General features: G+C 43.9%; 1 protein-coding gene across 1 annotated transcript; it reads right to left on the reverse strand.

Moving 5' to 3' along the window:
• Positions 1-1,591: 1,591 nt before the first annotated feature.
• acin1 (apoptotic chromatin condensation inducer 1) lies at positions 1,592-22,335 on the reverse strand. The gene is made up of 16 exons (XM_022242385.2): positions 22,161-22,335; positions 18,973-19,032; positions 18,331-18,421; positions 17,066-17,832; positions 16,665-16,832; positions 16,335-16,486; positions 16,052-16,202; positions 13,702-13,777; positions 12,629-12,780; positions 12,026-12,289; positions 10,809-11,079; positions 8,858-9,102; positions 7,815-7,922; positions 5,799-6,066; positions 4,618-4,721; positions 1,592-4,095 (listed from the first exon to the last, which is right to left on the reverse strand). Exons 1-16 carry the CDS (start codon positions 22,302-22,304, stop codon positions 3,880-3,882), a joined length of 3,237 nt encoding a protein of 1,078 aa, XP_022098077.2. The 5' UTR covers positions 22,305-22,335; the 3' UTR covers positions 1,592-3,879.
• Between the last annotated feature and the right edge of the window lie 495 nt (positions 22,336-22,830).

Below are 22,830 nucleotides of genomic sequence, written 5' to 3' on the forward strand. Positions count from 1 at the left end.
TACTAGCGAAAATTGCGGCGATGATCATGGGGTACAAAGGGGGCTTATGGTTGTGAAACAGGTGATGTGTTGCATGCATTCGCTGCACTTTGGCTATGGACATACCGGGCACGCCAGATAGCCAGATGTTATAGCCCGGGCAGTTCAAACTCCTTCTGTGTCCTTACTCCATGTTCAAAGAGATCAATGATCTGAAGAATAATAGAAAACATTCCAAAAAATGCCCAATTACTGACTGCATCTAAGCCAGACAAGCGGGGCCAGTAATATCCTAGCAATACTTAGTGTTTTGCTTGCAATTAAATACAAATTATTGCTGTGACCAGGAAATAGACAGAAAAAAGGCCCTGATATTAGACCTACTTTTGCCATCGTAAAGAAAACTTTTTAAATTGTGATACACTATTCCATTATCCATGCAAAGCTTGTAATTTTATTCTCCTCCCTCTAATACATCAGTTCTCAAAGACTTGGTACGAATTTGGGCGAAGACTGGCCAACAAAATGTTGACTACTACTGGAAAGCTTAGTTCATAAGGAACAAAATGTGCTATTTCATCACAGGGAGTGATCACGAAATCTCATAAAATACGCTTTTGTACAAATGCCTCAATAAAACGATTCAAACCAAACACAAAATCTTGTAAACAACGGGGCTATTTATACCCAAAACAACTCCAGAAGAAAGAGCTCATTAATTATGGGCAATGACTGCACATATACATTTAGGGCACACGGCGTAATGCAAGCAACTGCGCAAGCATTACATTTGATGTTGTCATGAGATCATACCAAGCACCAACAAAGGCATGAATATTCAATTTCCTATACCTCAGTACACAAAGTTTTAAGGATACAGATTACCAGCGACAAATTGCGTCGGCGATCATAGCGTACAAAGGGGTTTAGTGGTTGTAAATCAGATCCTCCGAAATCGTCTAAAATTTCTTGAAAATGTTACTTCAAAATCCAGTGGCAATTCCTGTCATTATGTTGAGGCAGTGTGACTAGCATTCTTGAGCAGTGTTGTTGATTCGAAAGAATTTATACATGACTAAGCAAAAACAATACAGGTTCTAACCCACGACCTTCATGCATGGAATCCTTCGCAATCAGCCATGTACTTTTGCCGTTCACCTTCAAGGATTTTGGAAGATTGAGGAGGGTTAGGGTTAAAGTCACAGGAAAAACAAGTGTTTGGAATGTGGCTTTTGTGTGAACACCCTGTATCGGTAGATAAATGAATGTTAAAGAGTGCTGTGCCGTTGCGCGAAGGCCGAAATTTGTCCAACATTGATATCCATCTAAAATGATATCAAGGCTGTCCAACATGTGGCACGTGCACCCCTGGTAAACAGCAAAAACAGCGACTGGCACGTGATGATGAATGAACCAATGACAGCCTCTTCTCGACCATGAACATAATTATATGAAGTGTACACACCAGCTTCAGTCTATTAAAGTAACAGCCCGTAGTGGCATTTACATGTATACAGCATTCGATATACGAGAACAAAACAATTTTGGTGGTGAATTTTACTCGAAGACGCCATACTTCAGACTTGTAAAAGAAAGGACCCCAAAACCAATCTTATGTTTGCCTTTGTAATACCAAATAGCTTCTTTATTTCAAACTGCTACTAAAATAAAAACAACTATATAAGGCTAAAAAGTACATGAACAAGTGCAAATTTTGTACACTTTTCCCACCATTCAAGGATCAGCTGGCATAATTTCTCGCTGTTACATAGTCCAAGACAAAATCTAACCTCATGAATGCTAATGACTTTACTGTCCTTTCTCTAATTACAACCTGGGCTTTTTTTCCCAGAGAAACAACTCTGAGATTAAAGATTGATTTCAATTGATTTCGTCAATTTACATTTCTTTAATGATTCGTATGAATTTCTCTGACAGCATGCTTTGAAGGAACAAATCTGTACCTGAAGACAGGATTTAGGAGTAAATCTTGTAGTTTTAATAAGACGTGGTTAGAAAGAAGTGAATGACAGGATGTCAAAGAGGAAACTAATGATTTGAATCTTCAACGGATGGAAACAGAAGGTCACTGACTTAGGGGATCCATCAACATATGTCAAGTTAAATACAACAGGTTCTTTAAAAAGTGGTTCTTTTCATTGAAAAATACACCAAAAACGGCCTAACCGCCTCTCATGTCTTTGACGGAAATTGCAAACAGCACTGATGATCTTATCTACGAGTTTGATTTGATTTTTGTTCATCTCAAGCAATGCCTGTTGTGGTTGACGAACTGTCAGAATGATGATAATTACGTTTTACAGAAAAATAAACGCCATTCCAGATTGGACAGGGAATGGAAATATTAAAACAAATGCTTTAGAGTTTTTGTCAAGACCAGAAAGATGAGTCAACCAACAAACCTAACACAGAATCGTTTCAAGACAAATCAATCACAAAGCTCCTCACTTGAACAGTCAACTCAACATGACTTTATATGTACCCTATCAATGAATTAAAAAGAAAACAAGAATGAATTCGTCCAATCACAACACAGGATTTTTCTTTTTAACACGAAGAATCTGTACACAAAAAAAAATGACACCTAAAACTAGACAAAACTTGGTGGTCCAGAAGTCACAGACAGAAGACATTCCCTCATTAAAAAGACACATGCTGGGGATTAATACTTGCGATTTGAAAGAAGCCGGCTATAAATGATAAGTGACAAGATGCCCTGGGGCCGTCTGGGCAGAAAGACAACAAAAAACAGAACGAGGGGCCATGCCGGACACAGAAATAATCCAAGGTATGGAAGCGCAAGGTTTGTGCTTTTTTTCAACAGTGAGATGTCACGTGGCGTTTAATCTACACAGGCCTCTGCGCATGATGAACACTAGAGGATCCATAGAAAGGGGGTTCGGGTGAGTTCGTTTCAGCACTGCATGGTGCAGTCCAATTTGGATTCTTTGGTGGGGTGCCTGTTGCAGTGGCATGCTAAATGTGTGCTGAACAGTTCTTTCTATGCCGGTACCAGACTGCTGAATAAAGTCTGGACTATTGACATCCAACACAGAGGTCAGCCATGTACAAGTCCCACGACCACGAGCGGCCGAGTTTGGTGTCAAACACTCACCAGTGCACCGTTGATGTTACGCCCAAGATGAGTATGAGGGTGTAGGTCCCTGGTTAAAAAATGTCCCTGACATTAGCCATATCAAATCTATCTTATTTGCACGTTTCAAGAACAAAAGAGCCGGATTTTTAGGGGTCACCAATTGGATATGTCATCCCAATGTACACTGTTCCGTTCAGAGAGGGGTATTTTGGAAGTGAAGACACAAAAAGGTCACTGCTTATGCGAAGACTACCTTCAGTAAAAAGTCCACACCTTCGAGCACAGAGTGCTTATTTTCCACCCCATTTCCTTTCCATGCGTTCAGGCAAAAAATCACATTCCAGCCAATTAACTACGTTCCTGCCGACAAAGTTAGCATGAGCGAAAGATCATGACACAGCAGATGTAAGTAAAAAAAAAATCAGTAGAAATAAATGATGCAAAAGACTTGAAAAATGAAACACAAAAATATGATGCATTGTGAGAAGGGGAAAAAGGCATTAGAAAATACCAACCACATCACATCGCCAATAGAAATGACATCAGCCAAACAATCTACAACTGTGAGCAGGTCATGCAGCGAAGATGCGACCCCAACAAAACACACACACAAAAAACGTTACCAGGACAAACAGTGCAGGGTTAAGCAATGTAGGCCCAGCCACCTGCACAGAAAACAAAAGTGACTTTTGGACCATCAAGGGGCATACTTACACGCCTCCGCCGCGGCAGTTCTAGCCATCTAGCACCCAGCCACAACCGCAGACACCGTTAAGACCCCCTTAGCGTCTGCGTCCCCTGCTGCGCGAGCGGCTTCGGCTGCGACGGCGCCCGCTGTTGCGCTGCGGCGGCTGCTGCTGCTGCTGCTGTTGTTGCTGCTGCTGCTGCTCCTGGGCTCGGGCTGCCCGCTCTTTCTCCCGGTCCTCCTCCTCCATTTTGCGCCGCCGCTCTTCCCGTTCTTTGGCCCGCGCCTTCTGCTCCAGGATCCTCTGTTCGATCTGCGAGAGAGATGGAGAAGATTTGTAGACATTGCAATAACGAATCTGCAAAGGCCGACGTTTACGCTCGGATCATTTTGCCGCCGGAGCTTCGTGATGCCACACTGCTTCTGCATTTTCCATCCACGTGGAGTGAAAACCAGTCTCATCCAAGAACACGTCATTCCTATTACAGCACCATATAATTCATGTATGCATTAACAGGAAGCGGCATCTAAGCAAGGTTGCCCGTAGCAGTGGCTTTTTTCCAGTATTCCCAATGAAGTCAAAATCAATCTGACAGTAAATATGTGTTAACAGTAAACCAGTTAACACCTATATCCATGTTTTGTAAACGGTTATTTTCTTAGATCTAAACAAGTTGGCAAATTCATTTAGTCTGGGCACCGGTGCTTGCGACTGCCGCAAGGACCTTTTGCAATTGAACCTCAAACTCTCTCTCTAGTCACTGCTAAGGGGGGTACTTGAGTGCCGTCCTGCCGAGTTTTATGCCCAATCTTCAAGTCAGTGCCTAATACAGACCTGTTCCTCAGTGAGTGGCAGCCAGTAGATGCACGGTGTGGACTTGGTCTTTCTGAACAGGTCGTCAAGGAGCTTGGCGGGCGGTTCTTCTGCTTCTTCTTTGGCTGAACACACACACACACAAAATGGCCGGATAAAAGAAGGGAAATTTAGCCATTAATGACCAAACAATTGTCGATTTGTTGTTGAAAGATGGAATATGTGAGTTGGATAGCAAAGTTAGCCAGACCTTAATTTAAACTATATTTTGGTCTTCCCACATCGGCCATCTGGAAAGCTGATAGTGAGGCTAGTCCTGTCAAAACTTTCTAAAAACCTTAATGTGTACAAGCACAAGGTGATGTGACAGGAGAAACTTACAAATTATTATTCCTTGTGCTGTGATGGTTGGTTCCAAATTATGGATAAAATGTCATGGTGCCTTTATTTCCTAAATGAAAAATACTTTTGAACCCAGGTTATATCTGTAATAACAGCAAAATAGTCAGGTTCCTTCCATATCAGTGTTTAGATAAGTAAAGCAGATTCGGGGAGCACAACCCAAACTGGCTGAGGACAAAGTTGTAATCAAACCATCAAAAGACAATGACAAGTCATCAAAAGACATTATAAGATAATCACAAGTCATCACAAGGAATTGCAAGGCAATCATAAGCCATCACAAGTCATCACAAGGAATCGCAAGTGAGTGTTTTAAGTAGTCTCACTTTTTTAATATTTGTATTCTTATTTCTGCTCCCTAATTTCACTGGGTTTTATCTATTCTGTTATAATATACACACTTTTTACATTTTAATTATATTAATTTGTTTTTAAGATTCTTAACACGGACCCTTGAAAAACAGCTCTGGCTAAATGGGTTTACCATGTATAAATAATTATAACAATAATAAAAGGCAATCACAAGCCATCGTAAGGAATCACAAGGCAATCACAAGCCATTACAAGGGATTACTGCGCAATCACAAGCCATCGTAAGGGATCACAAGGCAATCACAAGCCATTACAAGGGATTACAAGACAATCACAAACGAATACAAGCAATCACAAGTAACAAGCCATCTCAAGTCATCCTGTCTTAATAAGTCCAGTGTAATGTTGTTCAAATGAAACACCTGCTACTTTTGACAGGTGACTGGGCCCCACAACTTCAGCTTGAATCAAAGACACGCCTGTCTCACCTTTCTGTTCTGCGCGTTGCTTCTCACGTTCCCGGCGCCGCCTCTCCCTGGACAGGCTGCGCTCCCTGTCTCTGTCCCACTCCCTCATGGGGGGTCGCCCCTGTCTGTCCCGCTCTCTCTCCCTCTCCCGGTCCCTGTCCCGGTCTCGCTCCCTGTCTGGCTCGTGGTCCCTCTCTGATACCCTGCGCTCCCGTTTGGGTCGCTTGGCCGGGGACGGTTCTCGTTTAGGCTCGGGCTTGGGGATGCTCTTGCCTGTGTGTCTGTCCATCTGCATTCAAACGACATGGTGCAACCATAAAATCCAGCTGAAGGGAGTCAGTCTCTTTAGCAATGTTTTCTTGGTGGTTTTTAACATCTACCATTACTTGACGACCAAACCATCCCGGCCTGCATGTATACCAGCATGCAGGCTAGACAGTGGAGTGACAAAGTCAGTGACCTTGGTTCAAATCCAAACCAGGCCACCAGGCCGACAAGTGCATTAGCTTTCAGTCCCTACCCTACTCCAAGGGGTTTACCCCGAGTGTCTATCTGGGGCTTTTCTCCCACCTCTAAAACTGAAAATTTCTGAACATTGTGCAGAGCCTGAAATTAGACCAAAAAGTGCTCGGACAAAATGTCATAACGCTAGCGATTATGTTCTGCCATGACCAGCTTTTGATCTGCCATATTACATAAAGGGTAGAGTTGTAACGTGTGCAGTGTCAGGGGTCAAAATTCACTTTTTTTCCTGGTCCTATCAGAACCGCACAGGCGCACACGCAGCCACACTGAGCAATCCTTGTTAGGGCGCAGGCCGCAACCATTTGTTTTTGTTTTTTATTTGCCAGATCGGGCAGGCCATGTCATAAATTTGCTTGCTCGAATGGTTATGGTTTTTTAACTAAGGCCTACTGCATACGCGCAGTCTTTTATTAGGCCTAAGAAATGGTTGTGCTAAGCATGCCTTCAAAAATTGGGTCGGTAGGTCGGAAAATTTCTATGTTTGGGGGCATTTTTGTGCTGATTGAATAGCATCGGTGGGGACGACAGCCTGCAAAAGTATCTCAAAAAGTGATGAACACCTGTCATCTATGTAAAAATTTCTAGATACGGCAATTGACACAAAAATTATGAACAATTCACACAATCACGATGGCAATCACAACGACAAACTGGCCAACAATGTCCGTGTGTCGCTTAGTAAGCGTGGGTGATGCATTCAGATCAGCTGGAGCTAAACCTTGTGCCATGAGCAGAATAACCTCAAATTACACTCATGAACACAGAAAATACATACATAAATAAGAGACCAAGTTCTGTGAATTAACTTGCAGAAAACCTCTAGCAACATAACATCGATGTCTTTCCGGCCTGCAGCCTTTTGCATTCGCAACGTGTACAGCCGATGAAAAGTGTTTATGTACAGTACATTCAGTACATATACAGTACAGACTGGTGCTGGTTGCTACAGTTCCATCACGCATTCTTTTGCATGGGTGCGGCGCAGCGGGAACAAGAGCAGCTTCCTTTATTGCATAGAGCTTCGTGCACATGTTTTCACCACTGACAGCGAAACATGAATATTGACGATGTGCCAAGAATTATGGGGCGATTTCACATACATACACGCGTGGCGCTGGGTGATATGGGCCAGTGATGAGTGATCAGTCCTGATGAATGCCTTGGGCGTAATTAACGTGTTTCTAACACAAAACTAATAATAAATTGGACGCCATAATCCCATATATTGTGTTGATATTTTAAGAGCTGTTATTGATACGTTGGTTTGACAATTTGTCCGAGTATCTTTGATTTTGTTCGGACAAACACAATAAGTGCTCGGAAAATGTTCGATGTCCGACCGTCATTTCACGCTCTGTTGTCTTTCTCCTTTTGATTATGACATCAAGCTACAATGACATGGGCACTTCTGAGGACTCTTCGGTTTAATCGACAGGAAAAACCAAACTTAATTGTATTTGAGTAATTGGCTGGTTTCGGGGGGGGGGCCCAACACTGGGAATCAAGACGTACCTCTTCTTTGCTGGCAAAGTCTACACGGAGCATCTTGGGGTTACTACTGGGCCATCTGGTGCCGTGCAAGCTGTCCCTACACGCCACTGCCTCTTCAACCGAGGTGAACTGTGAAGACCCCAAAACAGAGCCATCAAAATACACGCATTACCAGATGAAAGCTGGAACACACAGTCCTCGATGGCAGGAGCCATCAACAGTGTGTGAATGGAACAGTGACATGAATTGGGGTACCTATTTTGCCCTCCCCTGCAAAGCACTGCAGTATTTAGTTTTGCACAAAGTTCCAAGATGTCACAGCCACGCAAGTTTGAAAAAGGTTATGGACAAGAGGCAGGTTTACTATGTTCTCCTGTTCCTGGTCTTGGTAATTTAACTAAAATATGAAAAATATTTAAATCTTCTTATTGAGTACATACGGTTTCAGAACCATCTGTGGAAGCTTTACTATTTCCATTTCTGTAAACTCCAGAGTGTACCGTCAGAGAACTCATCCAAGTCATAATTGATCGAAACAGAACTATTCATTTAAAGTCCCATTAGAGATCTAAAGTGACACTGAGATGTGCACAAGTGACATCAGCTTGGGCCAACGTTACAGAGCTGGCAAGCTTGGAAACTGGCGAACTACATAATATTTTAGTGAGCATTAACTGGTGACCAGCTGAGGGTCATGGTATGTACATGTAGATTGCTCATGACTGGTACTCTATTTTTGCTGAGCACATAAATTTGGTAAGCATGAGTTTCCGCTTTAAGGGCGTCAGTAGTTAATTCAGTAGTTTTCAAATTCTTTTATCTTGAGGGGAGATCGGCTGGTCAGAGGAACTAGGGGTAAAAAACGTTAGCCGCTTGTCCCCCAAAAATGATAATGCTGATTATTTTTCCCATTTTTGTTTTCTTGGTAGGTAACTCCAGACAGGGTCAGTGGCATAAAAAAAGGTTTTACTTTTTCTCAGTCGGAGCCAAAAATAAGGGTCAGTCACAAATGAGCTCTACGGCACTGGGTCCTGCAGGCTGCCATGTCCGGCACAAGCACTCACCACAGCGAAGCAGTGGGACTTGATGTTGTCGATCCAGAACCCGTCCTCCGCCTCCAACTGGCCCGACCGGCACAGCAGCTCCTTAAGCTGGCCCAGGGTGTAGGGCCGCACCAGGTTAGTGACGTGGACCACGGCGGACTCGGGCCGGCGGGAGGGGCTAGGCTTGCCTGGCTGGCCAGGGACTCGGATGGGGTCGTCAATGGAGGTTCGCACCACCTCACGCAGCTTGGTCTTCTTGGCAGTCTCTGCAGTGCAGAAAGGACCACATGAAATGAGTGATAAGGAACCTTTTTTGTGGTAGGGCCACATCCAAATCTTGCGTCAAGACCTAGGTCTAGGTCTTCCCTCAGCCATATACTCTGGAAGCCCACTTCAGACAAGGACCGTCTTGCAGGCCTATAATATGGTTCTTACTCGTTACAAGATTAAAACCTAAAAAACTATTTTAACCACTTGCTGCCGGGGTTGCTAGTACTGGACACGTATTCTTTATATGCATGACCGGGGTCTCCGAAATTGGACAGAGGGAACTGGGCCTTGTAACAAAAGACTGTACTCGGAACAAAAGACCAGGCTGCTGGGAATTAACATTTTTTCACTCTCAATAGTGGAGATAATCCAGCCTTGTTTATAAACAGTATACCATGGTTTTGGGCATTCAGCACGAGCAGATTACCACAGAGGACAAAAGCGCTCCACCACAGCAGCGATAAGCCACACAGTAATCAGGCCCTTATTGAAAAGAGGTCAGCAGCGCACTGTGCCAGGTTCGCAAACAAAAGAAAATTACGTAACACCGCACAATCTAGGCTCTTTTTAGAAGGCAGCAGGCCTGGCTGAAATACTCCAGCATTCAATAGATTTTGTCTGTCAGATTAGAGTAGAAAGCCAGACAGTTCTTCGTGTAGGTGTAAGTGTCCAGTAAATGAAGACATAACTTTTTAAAGAATTTTGAAAACAGAAAAAAAATGAAAATTATCCCGTCCCAGCATCATCAACATTCATAAACGCCCCCCAGCGCAAAGTAGTCAACCAGTACATGCCAGGGCATTTTTCAATGTTGATGATGCTGGGCCGGCATGACTATCATTTTTCCGTTTTCAAAATCCTTAAAAAAATTAATCATTTCATTTAACGGTCGTTTATAGCCGCACCAAGTAATCTTTAGGCACTACTCTAAGTTGACAGGTGACCTTCATTGACGCCCGAGTATTTCAGCCAGGCCAGCAGCCTTGTAAACAGAGCCCAGATTGTGCGGTGTTGTATAACTGTCTTTTGTTCACGAACCTGGCTCAGTGCACTGCTGACCTCTTTTCAATAGGGGCCAGATTAGCGTGCAGCGGTGCTGTGTGGCTCATCGCTGCGGTGGTGGAGCGCTTTTGTCCCCGGTGGTAATCCGCTCACTCTCAATGCCCCAAACCCTGGTGTAGGGTTTCAAAACAAGGCTGGATTATCACCACTTTTGAGAGTGAAAAATGCCGGTAATGCCCAGCAGCCTGGTCTTTTGTTCAGAGTACAGTCTTTTGTTACAGGGCCCTGTTTCCTTTGTCCGAGTTCGGAGACCCCGGCCACCCATACAAACCATACGTCTCCGATCCCGGAGTCCCCGGCAGGAAGTGGTTAACAGCCCTTCCATAGAATTTATGGACCAAAATCTCTCTGTTTAATTTATCCTCACTTTTTATACTTGTTAACTGCTATTTAATGGCAATGTCAACATTTTACCATTTTTATGCTACCGCAATATCTCAGCTGTGATGTCTTCTTTGGCAGAGCATTCACAATCATGGTTCTTTGAGCACAAGAAGCTAGAACCACTGCCAAGTCTCCTTGTCCTTAGTTCACGCAGGATCCAAAATTTTGGGTGCATGATTTAAAAAAAAGGGGGGGGTTTAAAAGTAAGTGCTTTTAAAGGATGAATACCGCAGACATAATGTCTGCAGACCCTCACCTTTGGCCTTGTCATCTCTTTCCTTGGCTCTCTCCTGCTTGACCTTCTGCTTGGCTTCTTTCTCCTCTCTCCTGGTGGCCTTCTCCCGGGCTCGTCTCTCTCGCTCGTCCCCGTCTTCTTTCGTGTCCTCGATCTTGTCCTCACCCTTTTCCCCGTCCGAGGATTTCTTCTCGTCCTCCTGTTTGCTGCCGTCGCTCTCGCTGCCACTGCTGTCCTCGTCCCCACTGGACCCGTCGCCCTGTTTGTCCCCCTCGTCCTCACTCGAGTCCTCCTGACAATTTTTTTTAACGAATGAAATTACAAAGCAATATCAAAAGCGCATGCAGTGCAGAAGTTGGTTGGGAACAATGTGATCTTCTCAAAAGGCTTCTCGAAACACCAGAAATTGCCCCGGCAATGGCTTCAGGTCTACGGCATTAATTCTGCATCCCGTCAGGTTTTTCTGGGCATTCCGCTAAATGCGGAAGACTAAAACATAAAACATCCAGTACAAGGACTGTAATATCAACAGGTTGAATACCAAAGAGATTTATATGAGTGTATTAGTACCTCATATCAAGTGCTTCACATTACTATTATTATCCCGATTATCATTGAGCGAATCAAACATTCCGAGTACCATCTCAGCTTTATACTGGGGAGTGAACAGCTTAATGCCGCCAACTTGGCGCAAGGTTCTTTAAATCAATCACAATAACCACCTCTGCCCTCAGGGCTACCCATTTATACTTCTGGGTGGAGAGGGGTAAGTAAAAGGGGGGGGGGTACAGTGACTTGCAAAAGGTCACAGCATATAACCAGCAGCTGGATTTGAACCCAAGACCCTGCATTCAGGAATCATAAACCCTTACAATGGACTACACACCATCCACAATTGTAACAAGAAAATAAGACCCTGGGGGCATTTCATAGATTACAAGCCATGAGTTCTCTAACATTGGCCGCGATAGTATCTTGGCATCGAGATTTTTTAATTTCCTCCGAAGTATACAGAAGTAGCACACACTACATGATTAAATCCCTAAAAATTCCAGGGTTTAGGGGACAAAAATCCTGAGATATCACATTCATGAGCAAAAATCAATCACTGGAAAATCTTATCCTGAATATGTTTCAATGACAAAAGGGATGGACAGTCCTCTAAGAGCCAACCTGGCTTACACACGAGGTACCTGGTGCATTCAATCCAGGCAAACCTCGGTCTCTCGTACCCTAACCTTTTCGTCTTCCTGTCTACTCTCCTTGACTGTCGCTGCCTCCTCTTCCCCCTCCGACGACGACGATGACCCTTCGCTGCTTGCCGACTCCTCCCGGGCCACAGCCTGAGTGATGGTGCGAGTGATGGGAGGGTCCTTGCGCTTGGGCTGTGGTTCGCCATCGTCGTCGTCGTCATCAGAACTCTCGGACGATGACTGGCGCTTGTCGTCAGTTTCCACGGCGATACTGTCAATGGAAGTCTGCTTCATCTCTGGCATCATCTCCTACAAGAGTAAATTGTGTCGGCTGTTGAAAACTTGGTTTTAGGATTCCATCCATGCACACAATCTTGGGAGTTTTTCAATTCCAATTTCTACTGTACTCAAAAAATTTCAAAGCAACGGAGTAGGTTCCAAAATCCCAAGTTCATAACGAGGAATGTACCTGTTTAGCGAACCAGATACAACTCCCTGGCCTCGGAATTTTTCCAGGCCTACTCAGAATTTGAAAATGACATCCAGCTTAATCCCCTTCCATTCCGGGCGACAAACTGCAAATGGGTTCTGCAGAGTCACATGCAAAAACGGATGGGACGAATGGCTCAGGATGGCCCACTCCCCTACCTTGAGCATATCGGTGCTGATGTTTACGTTGAGTTTCTTGGTCTGCTGGGTCAGGCTCTTGGTGCTCCCCCATCGTCGCTTCCTGGTTGGTGCAGGTGGGGTCACCGTGGGGCTGGTCCTGTCTGCCGGAACCTCTTCCTTATCCTTGGAGGCTTTTGGGGGAAAGAAAAAAAATGGCAACGTATTTCTCGGACATTCAGTTCACCACTTCAAGCTGGGTGGAGTTAGCAGCACTTGTCATTTTCTTCCGTTTTCAAAATTCGTCCAAAAATTCATATCTTCATTTACTGGATGCAGACACCCAAACGAATGGTTGTCTTGTGGCCAGTCTAATCTGACAGGCAACCTCCAATAACGTGTGAGCATCGCCAGGCCTGCAACCCAGTAAAAAGCCCCCATTGGGCAGTGTCACATAATTTCCTGTATCTTGAATTGGCCAGTGCGTTGCCATGCTGCACAGTGGTATTGTCTCTACTCAATGCAGCCAAATTACACGCAGCGCAGCGGTATTATATCACTTATCGCTGGAGTGAAGGAGCGTTTTTTGTCCCCGCTGATAATCCATGGGCACTGGAAGTGGCAAACAATGGTACTGTTTCAAAACAATGACGGATTACCTCTGCTATAAATGGCCAGCACTCTGTACTGACAGCGCATGAACTTTGATTGGCAAGTCTCAGCTCTTTTGTGTATGTATTTTCCGAGTTCGGTCACCCCGGCCACGAATAAAGGCTCCGAGTTCCGATCTCCCCGGCAGGAAGCCGTTAAGACAGCAAACTTCATTAGAAATGGCTTCAAACGGAGTCCCGTGCTCAAAGCCCAAAGCAGTGATTTAACTGAAATCACTGCCTTATGATCTTACAGTCATGTATAACAAGCTGAACATCATCCATCTTGGGTGACTGTCTACGTCTGTGTTTGTATCAATCACAATAAAGCACGGCAATTACTGGGTATCATCAGGGAACTATTCGGCATTGCTGACTGAGTCTTTTATTTTAATAATATATCGACATGGTAACTAGGCCTGGGTTATAAACCAGCAGACCACACACCCCTGGTCCCCAACTTACTGCCCAGGGCAATCCTCCTCGTCTTCACAGGAACCGACGCAGGCTTGGATGGTTTGTCAATGTCTTCCGCTAGAACCTGAAACAGACCACACAAGACCAAATGCACTGTCAACTTGAAACTATTGCTGACTCCAAGGAAAAGTGGGCGCGACAACAAGTTTTTACTGCGGCAGTTCTAGAGAATACTTGCTTTGACAAGGGTAGACAGTATTTCCATCCTTGTAGTTTGGAAATTGCCCATATATGATTTTCTATAAACCATTTAAAATTGACACAAACACAAAGAAAACAGCTCACCGTATTTTGGAATGCACAAATTCAGCGACCAAATTTCTTCATGAATTCTACAGGGAAATCTTCCAAAACTTCAAGAATGAAATTGCTGTACAGTGTAAATTATGGAAAGCCTTGTTTATAAATGATTTCTGAGCAACGAGATATTTGTGTTCATAAACATATATCGGTCTGTGGCTAATGAAAATTTTATTCGAACTTTCAATTTTACAGGGCGGGCATGTTATATAAACTGGGATATTAAAGTGCACCAGAATGGGTGATTGTGGGAAATTTAATAGCCTGTAGACCATCAGACCTCCAGCCTGCCAGCACCTCCACATCCACCGAAATGTCTAGGGTAGGAATGTTGCACCAGTATGGGACCCAGGCTACAGTCTGCAGCATAGCATTGCCAAGACGTCAGACCGGATCGAATAGGACGGATCACACATGCAGTTGTGATGACAAAAAAAGAACTGTTCGGCGCATCCAGAATTAGGGCAGTAAGTTCCTGAGAATGCTGTTGGTTGGCCGTGTAGACTCATGAATATGCACTTCCTGAGAATGCTATCGGTTGGCCGTGTAGATTCATGAATATGCCCAGTGTCCATGTGGCTCTGCCAGGAGAGGCTCGACTGACGTAAATATTCAGCAGGTGGTAAAAATCTCGGTAGACTTTAAGTGCTTAAGCAATGATGGAATGCTGATTTCTGAAGACAACAGAGTTCTTGGTGTTCTGACGGTAGCCTTTGCAGGTGCATGCCCTTTATGGGTCAGATTCCTCTGGTCCTTGTGAATTACAAGACTTTCAAAGACTCCATTTCGCTGAGTTCTTGACGGCAAACCTGTGGTCCAACTTTGACGCTGATGTTTTGGTGACGCGGAAGGTATCAAGTTCATGAATGGGCATGATTAATGACGTTTCTGCTCTGGAAATGACATTAAGTTCAATATGTTGCAGCAATAATTAACTGATGTGGCTGGTTCCTTTTACAATGTCTCTCTGCTGCTTTTCACCCAAGTCCTTGAAGTCATGAAAACATCCACACGAGATTTTAAAGTTTCCACGAAGATGTTGATACTTCCACAAAAACTGTGGAGTCCCGCTGAGGATTACGAAAGTAAGAGTTCACGAAGAAAGAGCAGTTCTCTGAGATTCCTTGATTAAAGATTAGATAAACTCATGCATGATGAAATCGGATGACAGAGATCTTATCAGTTCTAGAAGCAATGCCAAAGATGAACTCATGCAGAAAACTGTTTGACCTGGGCTTTTCAAATGACTCTGAGTTCAAAGCGATCCAGAAGAGGAAATCGACAAGTGGAGTTTTAGAGTGGTCTGACGTCAACAAGGTTCTTGGAGTTGTGTCATTTCCAGAGTGTTCCCAGAAATATATTCCTCTCGGCATTCATCCCTTGTGAGGGGTAACTCTCATGGCACAATATCTTCCTGGACGACTGATGCGTCAGTCAGAGGGACTGAACAGTGTGGCATGCGCACGGGCGCATTGACAGGGTCATCGCACTCAGCTGGGTCCCCTGGTAACAGCAGCTAAAGGCCATCTGGGTTCCACTACCGCCTTGAGCTAAGTGCAATCGGGTTAGGCACATTATAACATTTGCCAAAAACTGGAGGGTCTTTCAGTCTTTTCATGTCTTGGTTTGGTTATCACAAGCACTGTGGTGCTTTTTACCATGGTGGTTAGATTTTTGGTGAAATTTCCTTTTTTCGCAAGATTGAAAATGAAAAAAAAAAGCTTCTCAAAAATGGGAGCAAGGAAGTGAATTTTGAAACATTTTAAGGACTGTCTCATAGATTAAAGAGAAGCTAGATAAATAGAAAAATTTCGACCCAAATCAAGTTTGCTCATCAAGATTATTTGGAAATGAAACGCTGAATTGGTTGATGTTGTATTTTTTGGTAAATTTGACAAGCATTCTTGGAAAATTATAAACACAAAAAGTTTACTTCAACCTTTAAAACTTGAAAAATGAGCTTTTTTTTGGAGAATTTGGTGGAACAGTGGCTCAAAATTCAGATTCAAGGAGGAACACCAATGCCGTGATTAGGTACCTTCTGCTCTTGGGATGCCACTTCCATTTTCTCTGTTGCTGTGCTGTCTGTGTTTTCATCAATCTTTGCCTCTGCAGCTTCCTCTGTCTCCATGGCAACAGGTTGCTCCACTTGATCGGTTTCGTCCTTGCTTCCCTGCTCCTCGCTGGGGCTACAGAGGAGGAAATGGTTTGCTTGAGGCTTGACTGACTGAAATCATGGCTCTGGTGCAGAATTAACGGGCCATCTTAGATCAGGTTTTTCACACAGACTATGTCAAACAATGGATAACTGTTGTGCTTACCTCTCTGTTGGCAATGCCAAGCTCGGTTCCATGGTGGTCGACACCTCACCAGCTGGGGCAGTCTCATCCTTGGGCTTGGTCTCCTCCTCAAGATGTTCTTGCTTCTCCTGGCTACCATCCTCTGTCTCCATTGGCTCTTCTGAATCCTGGGCCTGAAATCAAATAAAATTGAAGAAATTAGTGGGCAGGTCACATGACAAAGGGAAGTGACTCAAGACAGACATGGGTCCGATCCATTTTTTCTCAAAAGTACTCAGGAAAAGGTCACAACTTAAAATGAACTTTAACATTCTCCAATCTTGTAATTGTTGGAAGTAAAATTCTTGGTACCTTCTCATCTTTTGGTTCTTTGTCCCGGACTTGTTCCTTGACTTCTTCTGCACCTTGTGCATTCTTGTCCGCATCTGTAGAATGTGTGTCAGCAGCTTCAGACTCTGTCACAGGTTTCTGGTCGCCAGACTGCTTGGAAGCCTTGAGAGAGGTTGTTTCTTCTGGCATCTTTAGAAATGAACAACCAAGATACTTGACAGAACAGCGAGAATGCAAATGTACAAGCAAAGATGTACATGCTTTTTGTAAGACTTTGCTGAGGTGTTGGAAATGGCAAAAGTTAGTGGTTTGTTCTACTTTGCAAGTACTATTAACCCTAACCTGCCAGAATCATCCCAAATCTATCCCCAAAATCCATCACGAGCTATTGCTAAGCGAAAATATTTCAATATTCAACAAACCTCGTCATCTTTCTTGACTGGCTTCTCCTCTTCCTGTGTCTCGGACACCCTCGACCTGGAACTCCTCCTCAGACTTGATCGGGTCCCTCTACCCTCCACCCTGTCAGCCATCTCCTCCTTCTCTGATGATCTGGAGGACCACCGTCGGCTTCTCTTGGGGGCTGTCACCGGCTCAGGAATTGGCTCTGTTTCCGCCTCCTCCCTGGATGCCCTCTCGTCTCTGCTGTCCTCCGGAGACATGGACTTCTGCTGCTCTTCCGCAGTACCCTTAATAGCTGTCGAGGAGTCCCCCTGCTGTGCTTCAGACACCATCACGGCAGACTGGTCATCTGATGGCTTACCGGCCTTCTCTGACTTCTCCATCTCTTCTCCCTCCCTTTGCTCATCTTTCCTCTCCTGGTCCTGGACTTTCTGCTCCTGTTGGGCAGTCACTTCTGGGACTCCTTCCTTTCGTTCTCCAGCAGCCTCGCTTCTCTCAGCATCCTCCACGGTTGTACTGTCTTCACCCGCCTCTGCTGCCTCCCTGTCTGTTCCGGCTTCTGTCACCTTCTTCTGCTCCTCCGTCGGCAGCTCCTGGGTGGAATCCGCGGCCACCATCTCGTTGGTGGACGCTGCTGGGGGTGGTTCCTGCGGCTTCCTCTTTGGGGCATCCTCTTCTTGGGACTGCGCCCGGGAAAGTGACTGGTGAAGCTCTTCCACCTGGTCGGCGAGGGCGGCTGGCACTTCGGGACAAGTTTCCTCACTGTCCCGCTCTTCTTGCTCATGCTCTGAAACAAAAATGATTCTATAATTTAAACAACCAAGCTTTAAAAATGCCATCCTTTATAAGACAACCTGTGCAACATCATCTAAGCTTAACTACATTCCTCATTGGTCTCTGTTTAAAATCAGAAACTGTCCATTTTGGGTGTGAGGGACAAATCCCTGATAGCTAAACGGTTCCTCAAAGCTTTGCTATACTGCTCTCTTTGGTTTCAAGCTTCAACTAGATCCCTCACATTGGAAACTGCACCTCACCATGACTAATTGTTTACAATATCAAACCACTGGATAGAGTGTTGTAATCTATCATAAGTCGGTCACAAGTCCTTTCACAAACTCGGTCGAGTTCTTTCACAGGTGCCTTCAATGTAGTAACAGGATGAAAAAATGGCAAAAGAACATTATCAGCATAGAGCACACCAAATCCACAAAGCAATGAGCACAACGAAGCAACACAATGCAATGCCCAAAACACAACTCTGTTACAGTTACTCGGCAGCTACCTTTTTCCGTCTGCCCCTGCCTAAGCAGTTCTTGCCGCTGTTGAAGATACTGCTGGATGAAGGAATTGGACGCGACTGATTCATCCACAATCTGCAATGGGAAGAGCAACAAAATAACAGTCCAAAGATCGAGAAGTGGCGGAGTGGAATATCCTACCAACAGTACAAAAATCAGTGGATTTTCTGATCGATCTAATTTATCAGCTTCAAATCTCTATTTACTTGGTATGAGCTAATAAACCTTATTCCTGAGTTGATCAGACTAAAATTGAAACCGAAGTTAACTTTTCATTTTCAAACTGCAGGGCATCAGTGAAGGAGTAAAATGAAATTCCCCGACAAAATGTTACCTGCCTGCTCTGATGAGTGAATTGAAATCCGTGATGACACGTACAAGCGGCGCATTGCACAGAAAAGGGAGGCTTAGAACCTACAAACTCCCTAAAATAGTCTGCTACCATCCCATTCAATGGTTAACAATTTGGAGCACGGATACGAGGAACAAGATAAAAAATAGGCTTACTTTAGGAATAAGGTGCACTGACCCGTGCTTTACATGTCAGGTCTATTCAGCAAAGAACCACCACACATTTTTCATCTACACTTGTTCATGATGATCCATCCATCCATCATTTCACTAACCTGCTTTTTGGCTGATCCATCCTCGGCAGACTCTTGCTGTAGTCGCTCGAGGTACATTTGCTGCAGTAAAAAAATGAGGCCCAAACAATGAATATTACTATGTATGTAGATGCCAGCAAAGTGAAGAAAAAATTGACAGACTTCACTTTAATGTTGTCATTGTATTATGACAATCTCAAGGATTGGTGGGAATTTACGTTTAATTTGAAAAATGTTTAAAAACTTTCCCATACTGTTTAAACTTCTCACCCTTACCATGGTGTCATTGAAAACTTATAAACACAACAAATTGTATACAATGTAAATAGCTGACACAAAGTTCCATTTAAAAGTTTGGGAAAATCTGTAAACGGATTCGGAACTCTTTTTCGTTTAAACATTCAGAGGTATAAAAGTCCCACCCTTAATCTCAAGTCCCAAAGAAAAACTTTTCAAAAGAGCCACCACCAACTGTGAAACGGTCCAGGATCCTAATTTAGTTTGCCTTTTATACTAGCACAGCGGCTGAACATATGCAGTGAGTGTTTGGACAAACATTTTATCGTAGAAAACCTTTGTCAGGTTCCATGCTTTGTACATCATCACTGTGAATTTGTATTCAAAACAAGGAATCCAACTTAATACGATTTCAAACTTTATTTCCCTTTATATAAACCTAGACAGCCACAAATCATCAAAAGGAAATGAAATATCCTGTTATGTACGTGTACTGTAGGAACCAACTTAAAAAAGATCAAAATAGAATCTTGTGACTTTCCGGGGGGGGGGGGACAGGGAAAAAAACTCCAAAATGCCTGTAGTGGGTCTCTAACCCGTGGGTTTGTTTCTTGAGCTATGCACTGGAATCACTCAGCTAAGTGCTCACTCAGTCACTGAGGGTGAATTGAGTCATTGGTATTAGTTTTCAGCAAATGCTTTCTAAAAAAAACAGACACGCGACAGTGGATATCTAGCCGACGGTGGCCAAAGTTAACTGCTAGTTTGCCAGATAAAGCACTGAGTATGTGCACTGTGCAGTGACTGATTTTTGGGGACTTAAAATTTTCATGACAAATCCTAGTCTGGCTTTGCACCAATATGGTCATTGGTGCTATACATGTACATGTTAATTCACGAGACAGTGATCAGACCATTTCACCATTTCAATCTTTTTCCCTTTAATTAATTAAGAAAATCCTCCAGAGCCATGAATCTGCAAAACAACATGTAATACTTTGTCAATTAAAACTGCCGTCAATTTGAAATAAAACTAGAAGAAAATTCTTAATTCGGAGATGAAATAAGTTGTTAGCTGGGATTTGACCTCAGCTGGGAAAATCTCTCAAGCCTGTTCACAAGAAATGTGTGCAATCCACCTAGCCTCAGGTCTTGCAAACTTGGTAAGTGGTAATTTAATATCAATATCATTTATAGGCCTACTCAATCCTTGAAATACTGACAGCTGTTTTGTGTCATGGCAACTAGACTGCTGATATAGTGCAGTACAGTAAGTGTTGTTGAACTAAATCAGGAATGTGAGGTCTTTTAAACTTTATGTAATTTTAAAATTTTATGAGGACTGTGAGACAACCACTGAAGCATGATTTCTCATACCCTTAACACAGGTCCTTTTGCAGAGCTCCTTCCAATGTAGATGTAAAGGAGTCTGGGTCATGACTGCCTTTGCACAGGATTTGATAGACCAAACAGAAACAGGCATTTTCCCAGTGCTCCCATCACTTTGTAAAGGGGTCTGGATCAAACGCAAGTCAAAATTTCTTTGTTGAAAAACTCACGTATGCAGTTTATAGTCCCACATGAACACTTTCTGTTGAGGCAGCACGTGGAGGCAGACAGGCGGCGATCTTTTTTCCGCATTCACATGTGGCCTTAACAGAAAGTGTTCATGGTGTGACAGCGCGCTCACGTGCACTGGCACCCAACGGCTGTTGCTTGTTGTTCCTGCCATTCGGGCATAAAAAACTGAGCAGCCCTGCGATTGGTCAATGTGACCCCCAGCGCGCCACAGCCAACTGCCATTTCAACCATTCAGTCCAGTCGCGGCTAAGAATTACACACACGTACGGAGAGCAACTGCAGCCAATTTCCATGTCTTGTCTATCGACCGCAGCCGTAGTCAACCATTTGGTCGTGGCTCCTCTTCGGAAGTACACATGTGAACCGTATGATTCTCGACAATGACATGACTGATCGAGAAATATTTGCACCTTCTTTTGGAAAATGGCATGGTCTGACCCGTTTTTTTTCCTTGGTACTCAGTACAAAGGTATAAACTCTTGGGGCAAAGGGAGCAGCGTTGATGTGGGAACACAACCAGAATAGAAATTAGAATCCCTGTTCATGCCCTGTTAAATGTCATGTAGAGCCTACAGCGAAAAAGGCTCGTTTTAGGTAGGGTTCTTGGGAGCGGGGCGGACGTCGGAGCCCACAGTTCTTGGGGTAAGTCTCACGGTGGCAATAAATTTCTTCAACTGTGGTGAAAGGCAAGTTCCCTGTGACCAGCTACCTGCAGACTGTCTGACAGACAAGCAGTGCACATCACGGTGAAATTTCAGTATTTTCAGCTCTTAAAACCAAATGGATGTCAGTGACAGCAGAAAGAAAAATTTGCCCGTGTTTTCTTTATTCCAAGACTGGGCCCAGTATCAGCTGAAGTCCTGGAGGAATATACGGCAGATGGAAAAGCAGGTCACATAGAACAATGTGCGTCATCCCCATGCTAAGGTCGCATAAAATGCTTTACACTTTGATATGATGCACGTCATTCTACATTACCTTTTCCGTCTACGTTAGGCCTACACCTTGATAAAAAAAGTATCATTGTTACTTTTCTTTTAGGAATGACAAAAATGTAGGGCCTATTCTGTTATAGGGAAAAGAGGCAAAATGATTTTTCTTTTGAAATAATACTTTGGTAGGCCTACAAACGAAACAAATCTTTACAAATGAATGGTGCTACATCAGAATGCATCCCAGGAGAACGCCATATCCTACAAATTCTGTGCAGCACCATATACCAGTCAAAAATATGAGAAAACACATTCGTACATGTACACGTTTGGTTACCAGTGATAACACTGTGCACATAGCCACGCGCGAGCACATTTGATGAGCGGCAAGCACTGCGAGTTAAGTGGAGCGTTGAAGGCTATTTTTCGTAAAAATTATGATACACAAGTTGAATTTACCGCTGTCAATCTCTCCACTAGAGCACTCTTACTGCCACTTATTGACAGTCCACGCTTCTTGAGCTCTTGTTTGAGGTCAACAACACGTAAACTGTCGATGGACCTGCCGTTGATCATCGGCACCGCATCTTCCGAGTCAGCCATGATGGTTGTGCGATCGCACGCATGCAGTGCGCACGCGTCACGCTCATAGCGCAATATACTAGACTTGAAATCAAGTCGTCAGGGACCGTCTTGTCTGTTCTCCCCGTCCCGGTTAAGCGCATTGCTTAATACAGGCCCTCACCAGCTGAACATTTTCGAAACCCTGTGTGTAAGTCTAGTAATAGTGTTGGGACTTGAATGAAATGGTTTTACCTGTAAATTTGCAAAACGTGTCCATCCCGCAGTTTAATTATTTTCAAGAGGCAGAGGGAAAGCTTCAATATAGTCTCTTTACGGATGGGATTCTGGGGAGAAGTTTCCTCATTCGAAATGGCATACTTTCCACGGTGAAACTGATCAAAACTGAGTCAAATACCCAGAACTAATAAACTGGGGTGAGATTCATTCTAGTAGTAGAGGGGCAACCAGGGAAGCACAAATTAATTTATTTCAGGGGCAATGGAGCCAACTTTACTTCAGCTTCTGTAAAGATTGTGTACATCTATGGAGGGGGAGAACAATATAG

This window comes from Acanthaster planci, linkage group LG06 (genome assembly GCF_054643075.1).
Source record: "Acanthaster planci isolate LZ-2023a linkage group LG06, COTS_SCS, whole genome shotgun sequence".
Classification (NCBI taxonomy): Eukaryota; Metazoa; Echinodermata; class Asteroidea; order Valvatida; family Acanthasteridae; genus Acanthaster; species Acanthaster planci.